Source organism: Pterocles gutturalis, unplaced genomic scaffold (genome assembly GCF_000699245.1).
Source record: "Pterocles gutturalis isolate BGI_N339 unplaced genomic scaffold, ASM69924v1 scaffold3040, whole genome shotgun sequence".
Taxonomy (NCBI): domain Eukaryota; kingdom Metazoa; phylum Chordata; class Aves; order Pterocliformes; family Pteroclidae; genus Pterocles; species Pterocles gutturalis.
In genome coordinates, this window is record NW_010145618.1 from 3,075 (window position 1) to 20,738 (window position 17,664).

Genomic DNA, 17,664 nt, shown 5'->3' on the forward strand with positions numbered 1-17,664 from the left:
GTTCAGCTGTACTTTTAAAATCAGATGCATCTGTTGGGCACTTTTTGGTTGCTTTGTGGAAGCGCTCTGCCCAGCTCTGAGTTGGAGACAACCTTCGGCTCAGCCTAAGTATTTGGAGGACTGGTATTCTTGGCTAAAGGCTGGCTGAATCCTACTGAGGAGTGTCCACAGCCTCAAAGACTTGCAGCAAAATTAACCCTACGCTGTTCTTCGCAGCTGAACTGTACCCACCAGCCTGCGCCTGCGACGCCGAGCCTTGTCACCACCAGCTTGTCACCACCACTAGCTACAATGAGAGACTGAAAAAACTCAGAGCTTATCAAAAAGCGGCCTGTGACATGACTTTACGCCGGATGAAGGCTGTCCCAGCAAGGAAGCACTGGGTACTCACTCCACTTTTATCTAGGGAAGAAAGGTGTAACAATGACAGGCTGCAAACTGAAGCCAGGGAAATTAAAATGAGAATTGAAGCACTGGATTTTAAAGGGCTGGTAATTATTCACGAGGACAAACTTCCAAGAAGAACAGGGGATTGTGGAGGTTTCAGATCAAGCCCAGCTACATCCCTAAAAAAAAAAATGTTGGAGCTCAAACAGCACATCAAGCATGCTGGAGAGATTCTGTGGCTGAGGACCAGTAGGACCAGACCCAAAGCCAGAAGTAGGGTTTGTGCAGGCAGTGAGAAAAAGATTTTCACTGTTTTTATTCTCCGTGTGATGGGTTGGGGGACATGGGGCTGCTGCTTCCAAGATCTGTCAGGGTTTCTTACATCCAGTGACAAAACAACATGCACTGCAAGAAAATGGGTCTCGTACCTTGAAAACTGGAAATCGGTTGCTGCAAGAGTCAGCACAGGGAGAATTTGAAGGCAGATCACTCTGTGGAAGTGCAGAGGGAATTTATTTCAAAACTAAGGTGAAAACTGAGAAGATCTGGACAATTTAGCCTGTGTTCAGACCCCACCACTGCTCTGTGATGGGAGACAGATTGCAAATTTCCATCAGAAAGTTACTTACAGTTATGGGTTCTGTAAAGAAACTATTTTATAGTGTCTTAGCTTCTCTTTGTCAAGGCGTCCGGTGGTGCTCTGTGCATGTTTGTGCAAAAAAAAAAAAAAAAAAAAGCTTCTGTGCAACCCCAAACAAGCATATGTTTAAACAAATGAGTGTTGCAGCACTCGAGAAGAGGTTTCCAGCATGTGTTAGCGACCATGCGTGTGCTGGAACATACAGCGCTCCCAGTATCTTGTCTGCATTTCAGGGGCTGATTCATGCCACTCCCAGCAAAATTCTTCCTGGGGTGGCTGCGATCGTCACTGCTTTGTCATGGGATGGGAGGCAAATGCTGTGTATTAGAAAGGAGAGCAGATTGCCTCTCTTGTACTTAAGTGAAAATATTATTGATTCACACTTCTGTGTAAGCGAAATCAGAATCTCCAGCTGCGAGCTCGCAGCCTGAATCTAGGAGCCATCACAGAGCAAAATCTCCCCACTTCTGCCGCAGCTCAGGCAGCTTTTCAAAAGGATCCGCTCGCTACTGCAGGTCCTGGAAATATGTCAGAAGTGGGTTGATTTCTTCTCGTTGGTCTGCTCACTGTACCCCGTGCTTACACAGCCATCAGGATGGAGATGAACAGAAACAAACCACAGCAACCTTGAATGAGACTGTGGCTGTCTCTCCATCCAGGATTTAACGATCCTGCGAGTTGTCGGGAGGATTGCAGATGCCTTTCTGCATCTGCAGAAAGATGCCTTTTCCTCTAATGTTACTGACAGGGTGAGCAGGAGGAATCTGGCAATGGTCTTGCTTTTCGCGAGACAGACACCTGACAGCTTTGCTGGGCTCTCAGTTCAGGGAGGATTAACTCCCAGGTTACGCTCAGTTCCTTGACCTCCTCCATGAGGAACTCTGAACTATTTGAAGACAGACATCTCTGAACCTAAGCAGGAAAAACACAAGGACGACACCACCCTCACCGCAGCCGGAGTAACTCCTGCTCCGCTCTCTTTTTCCCATCGCAGCACAGAGTTGGGACGCGATCCCAGTTCTGGGGAAGGGAGCAGGGTTTGCCTGTCCCCAAATCCACCCTGCAGCGGTGCCTGGGGTTAAAGTCTGCCAAACGCTCACAAAAAGAGCCTGACAAAGCAAAGGAGAAAAAGAAGAGCTTTCAAGACTTTCAAGGGAGAAACAAAGCAGCACTGTACAAAAATGACTAGCTCTCCATTTGCTCGTAACCCCGAGGCCAGCTCGCTGCTGGCTGCATGTTAATGCCTTATTAGCTTGCGCTTGGTGTTGTCACCACGCTGCCAGAGGAAAGGACAGAGATGCGAGGGTTTCCAGCACCTCCAAAAGTCCCTCCGCTACTGCAGTGAGGACCTGCCTGCGTTTTGTGAGCGTTTCTTCCTAGCGAGAGCAAGACCTGGCTAAATGCAAAAACCCAGCGACAGGGAATTCCTAACCTGGGTGGCAGGTTTTGTTTGGGATGAGCTGAATTTTAAGGTAGGTCTGACTGATTGCAGGGGTAATCTGCACACTCTATCTTTTCAGTAGAAACTCCATCGAGTTTCAGAAAATTGATGCCTGACAAAAACAGGACTTGGTTTGTTCCTGGCACAACTTTGGAAGGAGGCTGGCATAACTTTGGTATATCAAAATTCCTCCATGTGCTGATAAAAGCAGCAGCAGATTGAATATCGAGCCCTCTTGAGGAAAATTCTGTTGAAACTCGGGAGGTTTTGCCCAGAACCACACTGCAGAATTGCAGCTTCCTCAACTGCACCGACCTACAGGCTGCGAGCCAGCTGCTCGCTGACTCTTAGAGACAACATTTGCTGACATACAAAACCTTCACTCTTTTTGTATTTCATCTCTATTTCTCATCCTCTTTTGCAAATGCTGAAGAAATGACTTGCTCCGAGGCTGCAAAACTACCCTGGCACTGCATTGCAATTCACGGGCACGATGCCTGGGCTGTCTTTGCAGCCCAAAGGACTCCCGGTAGCTTGCTTAACTCTTCTCTTGTTTCTGCTGCCGAAAGGTCTGTAAAAAGATATCCTTCACTTGGTCCATTGTGTCTTGAAACAGTTTAAAATCTTCCCCTTTCTTTCTCCCAGGAGTCTGCAAAGCGGCCTTCAGAGCTTCATTCTCCTCCAGCTGGCTCAGGAGCCTGGGAGGAAACAAAAGGAAACTTTCATGTGAGCTGTGGAGCTTCAAAGAAAATTAGAAGAGTGCTTCAGCTCTGGGGAAAAATACACTGAAGCACATGCTCTCTGGTAATGTTATGATAGGCGTGAGAAAGAGCAGACTTTACACTCGTTCCTTCTCTCTTTGAGATAGAAAAGAGGATTAGATGACCAAGATATTTTTTTCAGATCTGTTTTGTTAAAAGTAGAGCAATCAATTTTAGCTATTGCAAATACCACAGCACGGAGGAACGGGAAACTACCTTGTGCTCAGCTCCTCTATCTGCGATCCTAGAGGCAACGAGGAAAGTGGGGCTGCAGAGAGCTCCTTCCCATCGCTCACATTCAAGGTGAGGCTGGAGTCACTCGCCGACTGGCCTGTAAATTTAATCACCAAATGGAGTCTGAGTAAAACAAGCAACTAGTTTCACTTGGTCGCACACCGAGTAAATCTCAGGGAAGAGTGAATAAATATTAAGGAATCTGCTCAGTTCTGTGTGTATCCATGAAGATACTGTAAGGACAGGCTTTTATTTTCATCTCTTTTCAGACAAATTAAAACATGATGAGTTTGCATTTCAGGGCTAAATGCAGTAATAAGTGTGCCTACCTATGTAGAAAAAAAAAAAAAAAAATCCAAAAATATTTAAGTGGCCAAAACACCAGGTGATAGAAACAGTTGGAAAGGATTACTCTGATGTTTATCTTGTCATTGTGTTTCACTTAAGATATGACAACTGTAGCTTCCTGTGATAATGTTTGTGTGTGGGACACACCAAAAAAGCTCTTGGAAAGCACTTTGATCCTCAGCGTAGACGCAACGTAGGTTAAAAGCAATGAAGCGCTTAAACCTGAATTCCAAACGAAGGTTCTCAATCAGGAACGCTTTCCTAAATAAAAGCCTACCCAAAACATGCAGCATTTCTCCTGTCATTCCACAGGGACACAACATTTTTTTTCAGAGTTATAGAGAAAATATAATTCAAATTTACTACTGGGATTAGAGAAGCAAAAAGCTGTGACCGACCAGTGAACCCCTACGATGGAAGAAGGCTCAGAGAAGACAGGCAAGGATGATGTGCTCGAGAGGCTCGGAAAGGAATGTGGGAAGTGAGCACAGCTATCGTAGAGGATGCTGAACTTATCCCAACACCAAAGGGGCTGGAGAGTGGTCTTTGCTGTAGGTAAATAGCTGAATTTATCTACATTTATTGAGGCTTTCTCTAAAATAATCAATAGAAAGTACTACCTACCTTGAGCCAGCCAGACCAACATGGGGGAACTGTGTCTGTGGTTCAGCCCAACATATAAAAATCAAACAACCAGCAAAATGAACTTTGAAGAAAACAGATTTGACCTGGCATCAACGCATGTATTCCCTTCCAGCAACTGGGGACACCAGTGACAGGAAACATCTAAGCTGGTAATGGGAATCATATTTGTGTCATGATATTACAATTGCTGTGTTGTACTTGTGTTGTGATTTCACTACATTGCTCTATCACTTTTCCAAATTAAATTCCCACATAGCGTCAAATATCTTCAAATAAGTAAATTTGGTATTAAAACACTAAATCCTCGTGTCAGAGAGTATTGGACTCTGACAAAAACATCTGAGGAGAAAAAGCTGTGTTGTATAATCAAGAAATGCTTTTGATCTCGAGGCTGTGTTTTACAGGACTGAGGAAAACCTGCTGTTACTTACCTGTTCTCCTCTGGGATTATTCCTTGCTAATTAGAAATTTGGATATGACAGAAAAAAACCCCAGAAGCATGAATAATTTTAAAACACAACTGGGTTGTTTCTAGCTAGTCAGCATCGTTATCTTCTTCCTTTGAATTGAAGAGACTAGAAACATTAGATTAGTAATTAGATCAACTCTCTCCAATTTTGGAAAGAAAATAAAATATTATGTTAATTAGCAGGTTCTCTAGTCCCTATTTTATATTCAAGCTTTTCATTCCTTCTTATTTCCTCAACTATCTGGGCATGATTTGGATAACCTACATGCTCTGCTGAAGAGGTCTACTGCAGACTTGCAGACTCATTTCTTGTAAAAATTCCATCACAAGGGGCTGAGTTCCCTTCAAAGCACGGTGGTGAAATAGATCGTTACCTACTCAGCTTATGGATTTAGAGAGGATTTCTTTTTATTAGTCTTATTGCCAATCCTTTTTTACATTCGTTTTTAGTTCTTAAGCAGACAAGACTAATGAACTAAATATTTTGTAAGAAGGAACCTGTCTCACCAGTAAGAAAAGCCTGCTTCCTCCGGCTACGAAATGCCAGCTACCCAGGGATGAGTTACCAAACCATCACAACAGCACAACAACTTGACCTAAATGGCTCAGGATTTGGAGGGTTTATCACTGGATCATTTTGAGGTGTCACGGGAAATCTAAGCGGAGCACATGGTATGATAACAGAATAACACATCAACACTTTACCAAGTTGTGTAAAAGTCAAAACACTCAAAAATTCAGGTAAATTCTCCTCTAGGAGACAGCACCAAAATGCCCCAGGCTGGATGAGGCTTTGAGCAACCTGGGCTAGTGGGAGGTGTCCCTGCCCATGGCAGTGGGTGGCACTGGGTGGGCTTTAAGTTCTGTTCCAACCCAAACCATTTATGATTCCATGATTCCATTGAAGGCATGGAGTCAGAGGAAAAACCCTGCCTTTGAGAGCTGTATTCCCACAACTCTCACCTGGCTACTACCTGTCCCTACACACACCCTGATTTCTTCCTGGGGACACTGGCAGAACCATCTGAAGGCTCCAAAGCTTCTCACCCCCAAACCCTGCTGGGAATCACAAAGGGCATCCCACCATCCCTCTTATCAAGACGCATGTCCTATTTCTTAAAGGCCAAAAGCTGCAGCACTTTCTTTCTAAGCATGAGGTTCCTATTCTGATCTAAGTTTTTCTGCAGTACTTTTTCTGCTCTCAGGTTAACACAAGTAAGACAGACAGCTCTAAAAAAAAATCAGTGCTTACAGAAAAATACAGAAAAATGAGCCATTGTTGGCTGGAGCCCTTTCTAAGGACACAATAGTTCTGCTCTAGGGACAGGATCCATATTTTACAGAGGTGAGTAGGTTTCAAGCAATCATTCAGGATAAAGGCTCCTCTGAATCCTGAATTCTCTCTACATGCTGGATGGGTGAATGGCAGTGCTCCCAAATTGAAATTCCTATTCCTACTGTTCATCTCCTGGCATTTAGAGTCTTTTTACTTTATGAAAATACACATAAAAAAGGGAAACCACTGGAAAATTTCCCTAAGAATATGTGCCATTTTATGGGTTTAGACACTTCACAGAATCAGAGTCCTTAAACAATAAAAGGATCTGATCAGGGAAATAAAAACTTAACATCCACCATGAATTCTTCTCCTTTAACTATGCTAGTGAGGTTTCATATTTATAGCAGGAGATTATTATGTTCATGGGATAATAAATTACACCAGATCTAATTACTCCATCACCAGCAATAGTTTTTCATAGACACTGACAGGCCTTAAATTGGGATGCGTCCTTTAATTCTGCTCTTAACCTTCAGCTGAATCTCTCAGGCAGAAGCGCAAAGACAACACAGCAGCGGGCATGGTGGTGACACAGAGAAGTGTCAAATTTTTTCCGTAGACTGTCATCCCATGGAAACAATATATTGCAAAAGTCCTGGTCCTACTTATATTCGTGGCAAAATCCTCTTTAACCAAGTGGGGCCAGGATTTCACCTTCTGTATCAGTCCATTGGCCTGAGTAGGTCCAACTTGCTGTGCCTAAGGTCACGCACTTGTGTAGGTTTGAGAGATAGAGAGTCCCAATGTTGTTGCTGCCTACTAACCACAGAGGTGGGACGAGGGACACAGTTGTAGATCAGTGCTCCACCTCACCTGTTTTGCTCCTCAGGGGAGGTTTCTGTGCACTTGTGTTCCTCCCTGGATCCATTTGCGGTTTTTCAAGCTGCTGTTCCAAAACGACACATCGCTCTTCCTGAAGCCTCTTCTCAGCTTCCAAGGCTTTATTGCTGCCTTCCTCCACCCTGATGTGCAAAAAAAAAAAAAAAAAAAAAAAAGCTCAGCTTATTGAAGTCATGACTATTATTGAGGGTCAGTCTTGATACTGAATCCTGCTTCACGCTCCAACAGAGGGAAAAGTAGAATTTTCCATGCACCCAAAGGCAGAAATCCCAGTTCAATTGTTCCAGATGACATCCTCCAAATGTGCAAAAACAGAATTAACTAATGAGTACAGCTGGAAATAATGGGTTCATTAATGGAGGTTGCTTAATGAGTCCAGTTGGAAATAACAGGTCCATTAATGGAGGTTGCCTGGATCCCCTTAACTTTGGCTACTTGTGTGAATTTACCACTCAGCTAAGCAGGAAAACTCCAGATTCCTAAAGAGAGATCTTTTATTACAGGAATAATAAACTGCATTTTTTTTAAAACACACTGGGAAAATTTGGAAGGAAAACAGTTTACAGAAAGACTGTCTAGCATTTCGCTGGTTTATGTCAGTTATCTGCAAGTAAGAAGCGAAACTTGATGTTGCTTTTGATAAACTTGGCCCTTAGACATGACCGTGGGAGGAAGGGAACGGAGAAGAAAATGATGCTTCACTCTGCAGGACAGTACAGAAGAACAAATGGCCTCTCCACTCACCCCGCACAACGTCTTCGAAAATTAATGACAAAAATTTGACGTGTGCCCACAGATGCAGTCAGTGGTGCATCTCATGTGGAGCAGTGCCTGATACCAAAGGATTTAAAGGAGTTTAAAGTTAGAAAGAAACCTGAATTGACTCTCTGTACTGTATAGTGCAGAATAAAAGAATTTCCTTCTCGACCCCATGGGTGACAGCTGATTACTGCCTGAATCAAGGGACTTGATCAGTCTTATCTCCCTCCGAGCTGGCATAACTAAAAAAATATTATAATAAAATTGTATCACTGTCTTAAAAATCTAGCTACAGGCAAGACTCTGACCTCCTGTGGCAGTGAATTACCAAGCTGGTGACATGCTATGAGAAATTTTCTCTCTCTCAGTGGTTCTGAATTCACTAAACTTTCATTTGACCAGGTGTTCCCCTAGCACCCACGTTAGACAAACAGCGGAGGAAAAATGACACGACTAGTTGATTTTTATTAAACCGTCTACCAAAATGAATAACTGAAAGTGTTCCTCTAGCTCTTCCCTTTCCCCCAGCAGGGCACAATCCTACAAATTGTTTAGGATGGAGTGTCTTCTGACAGTATGTTCTGCTCCTCAGTGATTGTGATTGTCCAAAATTCTGGCAGCTGCTGTCAAAAAATCCCCCTCATCTAACCATTCCCAGTGCTCCTCTCTTGACTTAAGCATTCTGTATGTTCCTTGAGCTTTGCTGAGCCACAAACAGGGCAAGGGAAGAAGAGGAATGCCTGATTTTTTTAGATATATTCACACTGAAATATGACCGGATACTATATTATCCTGAGGTTTCCAAGAGTTATTGCACACAATCTCACTAAATTTACTTTACCTGCAGGAGCTCTTGATAAATGTGTGATAAGCGTGGAGCTGCTGAATCATCAGTCTATGGTACTTTTTACAAGCAATGTGCATTTCATTGACTCCGTGTTCTTCCTTATCCCGTATTCCTGATGGCTCCATTTCAGCTATCACTTGCACCCCCATCCTCACCTAATGGCATAGCTCTGTGAAAGTCACAGGGCTTACAAACATGAATTAAATTCTCCCAGTGTGTATTTCTGGGGTTTAGGCCTTAAAAGCACAGGGGATGGTACCTTTACTACAGTTTCAAAAAAGAAAATGTTTTTCTGACTGTGATTAATTGTACGGGACAAAATTTAAGACAAGTGAGAAATGATAACTAGTGTAAAATAAAGCAAGCAAGCAAATAGTTCCTATCGTATTAAAAAAACACACAGACAAAAGTGTATTTTCCCATAAGCTGGAATAATTGGGAATCAAATAATATACATTCTCCAACTGGGAAAAGAAAGGAGTAGCTAAAAGGGATCTAAAGAGAAAAGACTTTGCTTCCCCTGCCCTCCTAAAACATAGCTGGCTTTTAACATCATCTTAAATTGAACAGAATAATAGAAAAAAAAAAATCACCGCTATGCTTCAGTTAAACCAGAAGAAATTCTTTTAAAAGAGGATACAGTGAAACTTAAAAGAATGTGAAAAGCTTATGGAACAGAAGTCAGATTATAACTATAATTACAGTATTTACTACTGATGAATAATATTGCTGGCTAAATACCACGAGACACATATAAAGACATGAATTCTAGTTTTATCTAGGTGCAGCAAGCTTGACGATGACTCCATTTTTTCTGTCCTTTGTTCTAAAAGAATAATAAAAAAAATGAATCATCAACTAGGCAGGGAAATTGAGCAGAAAAAATGTGAAAGCCCCTATTTAAGGGAAGGATGACACTGGCAGCGTATGGTGTATTCTACTGCATGCTCTAGACTCTCGCACGTCTCAAGCACTCCTTAATCACAGCATCCCACAAAGGACACTGGCAGCATCAGCCGCTACCTTTTCTGCAGCACAGTGAGCAGCTCCAGGAGCCTGTCTCTTTCCACTCCAGCAGGCTGGCGGAGAGCCTTGTGCTCTGTGATCTGTGTCTGCAGCACTTTCAAATCTGGGCTGTCAGTGCCAGCGAGCCTAAAAGCAGCAGAAGCATAGAGAGTCTGTTTCCCTTTTCACAAATGAAAGAAATGAAACAAAGACAGGATTTGAAAAAAAAAAAACAACATATCAAAGTACACTTGTCTGAAGACGAAGCCAGAATGCAGATCCAGGCTCAGGACCTCCCCCCAGCATCAATCTCTGCACTGCAATAAATGGAATAGAAATAAAGCTACCGCGACTTTCTTTTCCTTTGCAAGGATGCTCTCCCTTCCCATCACCCCTGAAAACAAACTTCCACCTCTGATCAATTCACTAGCACTGAATCTCCTCCCATTACCGCCAAAGTAAAAGAAGCCTATATGTGGATTTCTCCAAAGTGTTAGGCGAAGCTATTAAATGGCATGCTATCGATTTTCTCCCTCTGAAAGGCTCCAGGCAGCATTAGTACAATGGCTGTTCTTGTGCCTAATGTGTGATGAAAGGAAGGGGCAGCTTTCCCATGTATCCCATCATTACGTACTTCATTACTTCTCTGACCTCTCTGCCCAGGAGTATTCAGGAATATCTCCTTTAGAGCAAAAAGCATGAGAAATCTTGATGATTGGGGGTGGAAAAGGAAAAATGGGATTTATGGGGCGTAAAACTACCAATCAGTTAAAAAATTAAGATAACGAGAAGATACTAGAGCCTGTGTCAGAGCTCTTTGGCAGTATCAGGTAGGAAGGATAGGAAAGAAAAGAAAAAGGAAAAGGGAAAAGGGAGAGAAGAGAGAGAAGAGAGAGAAGAGAGAGAAGAGAGAGAAGAGAGAGAAGAGAGAGAAGAGAGAGAAGAGAGAGAAGAGAAGAGAAGAGAAGAGAAGAGCTGCTTGTTACAGAAACAAGACAGATGAGGAAAAGGCTTTCCAGCAGCTTGTGTAACATGGCAGGAAACCTCCCCCTTGTTTATGATGAAGCTTCTATACATACCTTCCAGGTGCGATGTTATTACTGAGAAGGAAAGGCTTAGTAGCTGCTGACTCTACGAGCGTATGGCCCATCTTGGACACCGTGCTGGGAGGAAGAAATCTGTGTTACGCACTGAGCTCTACAGAGAACTCTGGTCATTTTCCAAAGTCTATGTTTCTTGCTGCCTTCTAGGGAAAAAACTCCCCCAGAGCCTCCTAAGTGGGCATCACACAGGCTCTGCATCCACAACAGCTCAGCTTGCTCCCCGACTCCAGAACACGCTGTAAAACTTGTGCTTGTTTGATGGTGTTGCATGCTTCCACAACCAATGGAACCCCTGTTCTGCAACAAGGTGCACAACTTTTATTTCCAAATGCCTTTTAAAAATATCTTTTGTATAGTTTTTCTGAACCTTTGTACTTTGGGGAGACTCTCAGGAAGTTCTGTCAGGCTTAATGTTGTAAGAGGAGGAGTTGACTGATAGCACTAGCGCATCACTTCCAGTCTGGATGAGTTTTATGCTTAATGATATGTATGCTTGGGATGTAAAATTCTAGTGTGTGCTTGTTTTCCAAATTTGAGCTCAGCTTCCTAAAGGCAAGTCCCTTTAGACTTAGCCCATGTTTCCTTGTCTTTAGGCTGCAGCTAACAGAGGATGAAGCCTTAATATTGTGGACCAGGCAGAGCTGCCTTCTAGGCTAGGAGTGGTTAATCCTAAAATCGAGTTAAGGTTGCTAACGACACAAGTGGCCTGGTCTAACAATGCAGATTTCTACTCTGACATCTCCAAGGGGCTTTAGTCCCTATTTATAGCATTTTTCATTTCATCTTGCCTGATAGGAAAAGATGATTCGCTAAAGTAAAATGGAATAGAGAGTTCATCAGCATATTAAAGTTAATGGAACGAGTGAGCCCTGCTGATCAAGTTATTAACGGCTCTCAGCAGTTTCCAGGCTCATTCATTGCCCACCTGACATGTCAGCTCTTTCACGACAGAGCTCTGTTAGCCACGTGTACAAGCAGTAATTTATGCACTGCACTTAGCAGCTTCTACAAAGCCATTACCAATCCTCATTTTCCTGCTTGCCTTCCTGCTTGCCATCAGCAGACATATGCAGTAAAAAAGGGGATAAAATATAGATTTGCTCCACGAGAGCACAACTTCTGCAGAGTTCGAAGTGGGAGAATAAAGACAGTCAGAAGGGTATAACAATGGAGATGCAGAAACATTCAAATTAAGGATGTTTAACTCAAAAACACTGAGAAGAACTTTTCTTAAGTTTTGTAGTAATGCTCTACTTAGACTCAGGGATACATCTGATAATTTTAAAGCCAAATTCAGTGTCTGCAGAAATGTGGCAGGTGAGTTAAAATTACACAGAAGAAATCCTTTGCAACTTTAACTTGATGAAAAATTTCCTCCTTCTTCAGAAGACCAGTCTCAAATCCTCATTGTCAATTAGACCATGAACTCTTTAGTAACAAAACCAGCATTTTAACAGGAAAGGATATAACTTGCTCTGGTATTGTGGTCCCTTTACACAGCCAGAGTGACCCAGAGTCACATGAGTGTAAAGAAAAATCAGATTTACCGCTGTGTTAAGATTACTGTAATTTACACAGTCCACAGTGACACTTTAAAAAAGGTGTTTGCTAAGAACAAATGGTGTAGTGTGTTTTCAACATTTCTGCAAGTAAATCCTACTCAAAGTGTATTTATCGATTTAAATAATGTGCCAGTGATTTAGTGCCTCCCTAAAATGGCATTACGTATTAATTCACCACCCTGCTTTCAGAAGTCTGCTCATTAGAAGCCCCATTTCTCATGAAACAGCAGAATCCCTTAAGCTAACCACATAAACACTATCTGAGCTGGAGAAGGAGAATAAGCTGCACTGCCATCATGCCAAATGTAGTAATGTTTGCAAGTATGTGTATCTTTCTCTGTTCCAGGTCAAAAGTCCAAGAGATAACGTGATTAGAGATTCCCAGATACTGTAAACAGGCTGCCACAGCTTTTGGCACATAGCGCTTGTGGTTTGATACAATTGTCTGGGAAAACCGTGCTTCGGAATAACTCACAAATTTACACATTGACATTAGGGTCTTCTTACCGAGCGGATCCAATCCTTCCAATCTGATTGCTGCCTGATGCCCGAGGTTTTAGCAGCCTAAAGCTTGGATCTTCTAAGTGCTCAGAATGTGGGGTATCAGCAGCTTCTGAAGCGTCCCCTTGATGGGCAGAGTTCTTCTGTTAATGTTGGAAGAGTTTATAAAACCCAATTACACAGTTGAAAATAGCTGCATCAATGCCTAATCAGCAGCTTATGATTATTGCTACAAGCATGCCAGAACTTTGGATTTACAGGACCTCCTCAGAAACTTTTCCTGAATTTCTATCCATTGCAAGATGGAAATAAAGCAAAAGTCAGTAAAAAGTGCAATTTCATATGAAATCATAGGATGCACACAGCGTTGCTAGAGAACCCCCAGCACAGCACTACCACTACCAGTGCCCCTACAGTTCTGTCCCTAACCCAAGTTTTTTCTTGGGTTCAATGCTCCAGCCCCCATTACTGTTAATCTGTCAGATACCTCAATCTCACCGTAGCCCTAAGAGGGTTTTGTATCAATGGGAACTGGATGTCTAAATACTCTAAAAAAACCTGATTGTAAGATACCAGACGACACCAGAAGCCTGTGGCAGGTTAGTGGACTGTCTCTCAATTCCTCTGCCTGTGCTCTGGCAATAGTACCACTTGGCTTATGTTTGCAACACTAGACCACAAAAGTTTAAAACATTTTTAACATCTTAGTCCATAAGGGGCCAACCTTCCCAATTATTTCATCTGTACAATGACATTTCCATATGCCTGAGACCCATCAGACTCATATCAATAGCTTGGAGACCAGAGGGAAAGGAATTTCTCTTGCCCAGGGAAGTGGTGGAGTCACCATCCCTGGAGGTGTTCAAGAAACGTGTAGATGTGGTGCTTAGGGGCATGGTTTAGTGGGTTGGGTGGTGTTGGGTTGGACTTGATGATCCTTGAGGTCTTTTCCAGCCTTAATGATTCTATGATTCTATGAATTTTTGGAAGTGATTTACAGTGGGAGATGAGAATAAGTTTCTAGGGGTCCCATCACTCCACGAGGGGATGTAGCTGGGTACCACAGCAGCCTGCTGATGTTGGCCTCACCGACGTTTGTTTGCTAGCTTCCTTCAGCAGCCAAGGATGCTGAATACTGAGAAGTCCCTATTGCAGCCCAGTCCTTGCTGGTCAGTCTTGGCACAAAGCCACATGTGGATGCGATTGGTATTTTTATGTTTTCTGTTTCTTAAACAGCTTGAAGAAAAGTTACATACAAACAGGAAAGGAAATTAAGAGTTACAAGAGAGAATTCCTGCTTTATCATTCCATCAGGACAGACTGTCACTAGGGCAGGTATTAGTGTCTCGAGCTAGCAGCCATCTCAAACAAAAAGGGAGAATGAAGTGGAAGAGCAAATCTAAAATTATTACAATGTGTGCTCCTCTAGTGAATTTCTTCTGACCGCCTACCTGAAGTGTGAGTTGCTCGATCTCTTTTTCCAGCTCTTTAATCGTTGCTTCTTGTTCAACCACCATCCCTCTGAGCTTCTCTATATAGCAGTCTTGTTTCTGCCCATCACTGTTCAAGTGCTGCCCTGGCACCTGCTGGGATTCCTTGTTCTTCTCGTCCTGCTGGCTCAGGTGCTTTAAGATCTCCTGCATTTGCTTCTGTTGGCTCTGGTAAAATAAAACCAACGAGTGAGATCTTCACTTTTGTACACAATGATTATAAAGACTCCCTGTGCATTCTACACCCTCCAAGACAAATACCCATTTAGGAATGCAAGGGCAAGCCACCGCCCTGCCAAACCCATTCCTTGGTGTAAGCACACGGATGTCACTAGCGCTGCTCCAAGAATTTGGTCCGTTACGTTTTAAGCATGAGATCACCTTCTCTTGTTCCCCACATTTATCCATGGAAAGGACTGCACAGCACGTCTACTTGCAACGCCCAGACCCATGGGTGAGGACAGTCTGTCCCCACTGGCCTCTGCTGGGCATATCAAGACTTAAGTGACTCAACGGTGTGAGCAGAAAAGACCTGAGCAACTGAGAGTTTGCTGGCAGCTTTGTTCCTGCGTGTGGCAGGATGGCCTTTGACAAAGAAGGTGACTTTTTCATAAATCGGATAAAAGTAAAGATTTCAGTTAGCTTTCGTGTGAAATTAGAACACATCAGATTGTGTGATGGTGACATTAAAACGCCACCTTAGTCACAAGCATGTCTTAGCTAAAAAATACATACAGAAGCAAGGAAATAGGGATTTCAAATGTGTGAGGAGCTGGATCAGGAAACACCGAATTAACTCTACTAAGAAGCATCATATTTTCTGGTAATTTATTATTATTATGATTGTAATTGGGGAGGACTATTTAGAACCATGGCAGGGCAAATGGATCCTGCAAGACCATGACAGCAGCCATTTATTTCAGCATAACTGCATCTTTAATGTCTACTAATACTCTTGGTTTTGAAGGGGTCAAACCTCTCAGCTCCAGCTACTAAAAATACATATGGACATGGTTGAGTATTCATAGTTCAGTTTGTGTGTTTTGGGCTATGTAACACAACAAATTCAAGTGCAGGACTGCAGGCAAGAAAAAAAAAAATACCAATGGAGCTGAAAACAGAACAGAGAATACAGTCCAGCTTCGTGAGTCAGGAATGAAGCCCTTCCTCTACCTACTAGACAATCCTATTTCAATCCTGCAAAGTGTTTCTTGCAACACTCGCATCTTAAAACCACTTGACTGCAACTGTGTCCCATCTGATGCTGTCTTGCAGCCTTTACCTGGTCTGATCCAAAATGCAGAAGGGCTTTAGCTGACTAGGAAACCTCTGTGTGTCAGAGTTTGATTCATCAGGCTCCTGTACACCCCAAGGTTGTCTGTGTCACTGTGTCATTAAATTACATCATGTTTCATCACCTTTAGAGAGAGGCTGGGACCAACAGTAATAGTCAGACTGTACCAGTAAGGCGTCTACGAGCTCATCGTCGTGTTTTCCTTTCTCCAGCAAGGTTACAATCTGTTCCTTCAGGGTTTTCACTTCATTGCACAGTACTTTGTTCCTGGCTTTGGATGCGTCAAGTTTTTTTTTCACTTCCTCGTGACTTTTTTGGAGAGCATCGTGTTCCCCAGTGAGTTTCTGCAGTGAGGCAAACACATCAGAGGCAATGACAGTGACAGCCTATCACCAAAACCCAGGTCAGCTAAAGGAATCACACATCACCTGGTAGAATCTCAAAAATGGAACTGACACACTATACCACCCCTAAGTAGAAATTCTAAAGGCTGTTACTTGCTGGCTGATTGCATCAAAAAAATATGTATTCATATATCAGATGATGTGATTCTATGAAGAAAAAAGGGTCTGTCTGCTCAGGAATTCAACATTTTCTATGGGGAAGCTCTTTGCCTTCCAGGTACAGGGTGGTGATGCCCCACTGTCTACCAGAAGCTGTCCCTGCCACACTTTGGCCCCTGAGCCGTGCCTTCATCTCGATGAAACTGGGCAGGGAGCACGCTAGCAGTTAAACAGCAATGGAAAAGTACAGTGGAAGTTATTGTGAATGGAGACTGAAACACAAAGGCAGAAGCGTGAGCCACACAGGTTACAGTTCTGGAGGAATGTCCTCCCTGTGCCGTGTGCGTCTAGCCGCAAATCTTCTCTTTCATTCTCACGGCCAGGAGTGAACGGTGTGTATCACCCCGTTCTGTTGCACGGCTAAATTGTGGTGAGAAAAGCAGCGGCTAACCAAACTCTGGTGCCAGGCGGCCTCTACAGAAGCGAACACAGTGAAGGAGCACAGGGAGGTGGGCTTTGCTAACCCGAATATGTGTAGCTGACCCCCTGCTACTCACGGTTCTTGTGGACACAGGCTTATGCATCCTTTCCACCATGGGATTTACTACATGTGCCACTAGCTGTAGCCTCTCTCATTCCCTAAACGCTGGACGCCTGCTTATTTTTGTAGCAACTATATGTGATAGATGTAGGGTAAGACCCATTTTCAGAGTGCCTCTTAGAGGGTGTCTGGTGTAATGCTCAGCTTTATACAGTTCAAATGTAGAAGCCCATGGCCATACAGATATACGAGGTGTGAGGGGGATGCTTGTATTTAACACCGTATGAAGAAGGTACATCTGGCCACAGGGTGGAGGGGATGCTACAGAGCTTGGATGCAGCTGTAGCAGGGCTTCTTCCTACGTATGCCTTCAGCATAAAGTCAGTACCAGCTGCATTGTGACCCAGGGCCTCTCTCCCTCTTTCTACCATCACATATCAGGGACAGTTGTCAGGTGGCCACATTTCAGAGCAAGTGGATGCATCAGCACATGAATCATGCAGCAGAGGGAAGACCGAATCTTGTACTGCAGCAGTATGCCTGGTCACACAAGGGTGTGATACAGAAAACAAGTGTGGAAGCTTTTTGCTCAGTCTGGGAACTGTGGCAGGACTTCCTCCAGCAGATCGGGTGGGTTTCTGAAATGGTCTCTGGGTAGGGTGTAACATACACCCTGAAGGTAAGGCAAGTTATTACACACTATCTATCCAAACAGGACTGCCAGCCCACAGGTTTTTACCTCCAAGGTCTCTTTTGTTTCTTTTTCCAAGCTGCGAATCTTCAGCAAGTTCTTCTCTTGGGCTGACAACTTCCTTGGATCAGTAAGTGATTCCTCATCCATCTCACTCCTTGATGTTCTCGTCTTGTTTTGACCCAATTGATTCTCCAGCTCTCGAACCTAGGGGACAATAATGACAACTCATCCAGAGCCTTTACCAGGAGTACAGTGGTCCAG

General features: G+C 43.4%; 1 protein-coding gene across 1 annotated transcript in view; it reads right to left on the bottom strand.

Annotated features, from left to right (window-relative positions):
• Nucleotides 1-3,006: 3,006 nt before the first annotated feature.
• Nucleotides 3,007-17,664, bottom strand: part of CCDC13 (coiled-coil domain containing 13) — a 28,276-nt gene continuing 13,618 nt past the window's right edge. The window contains exons 7-15 of the mRNA XM_010085425.1: nt 17,449-17,607; nt 15,833-16,009; nt 14,333-14,539; nt 12,888-13,024; nt 10,795-10,878; nt 9,734-9,862; nt 7,078-7,226; nt 3,446-3,560; nt 3,007-3,166 (exon numbers count right to left, since the gene is read on the bottom strand). Of these exons, the coding sequence (XP_010083727.1) occupies nt 3,007-3,166; nt 3,446-3,560; nt 7,078-7,226; nt 9,734-9,862; nt 10,795-10,878; nt 12,888-13,024; nt 14,333-14,539; nt 15,833-16,009; nt 17,449-17,607 (1,317 nt within the window). The remainder of the gene's footprint in view (nt 3,167-3,445; nt 3,561-7,077; nt 7,227-9,733; nt 9,863-10,794; nt 10,879-12,887; nt 13,025-14,332; nt 14,540-15,832; nt 16,010-17,448; nt 17,608-17,664) is intronic.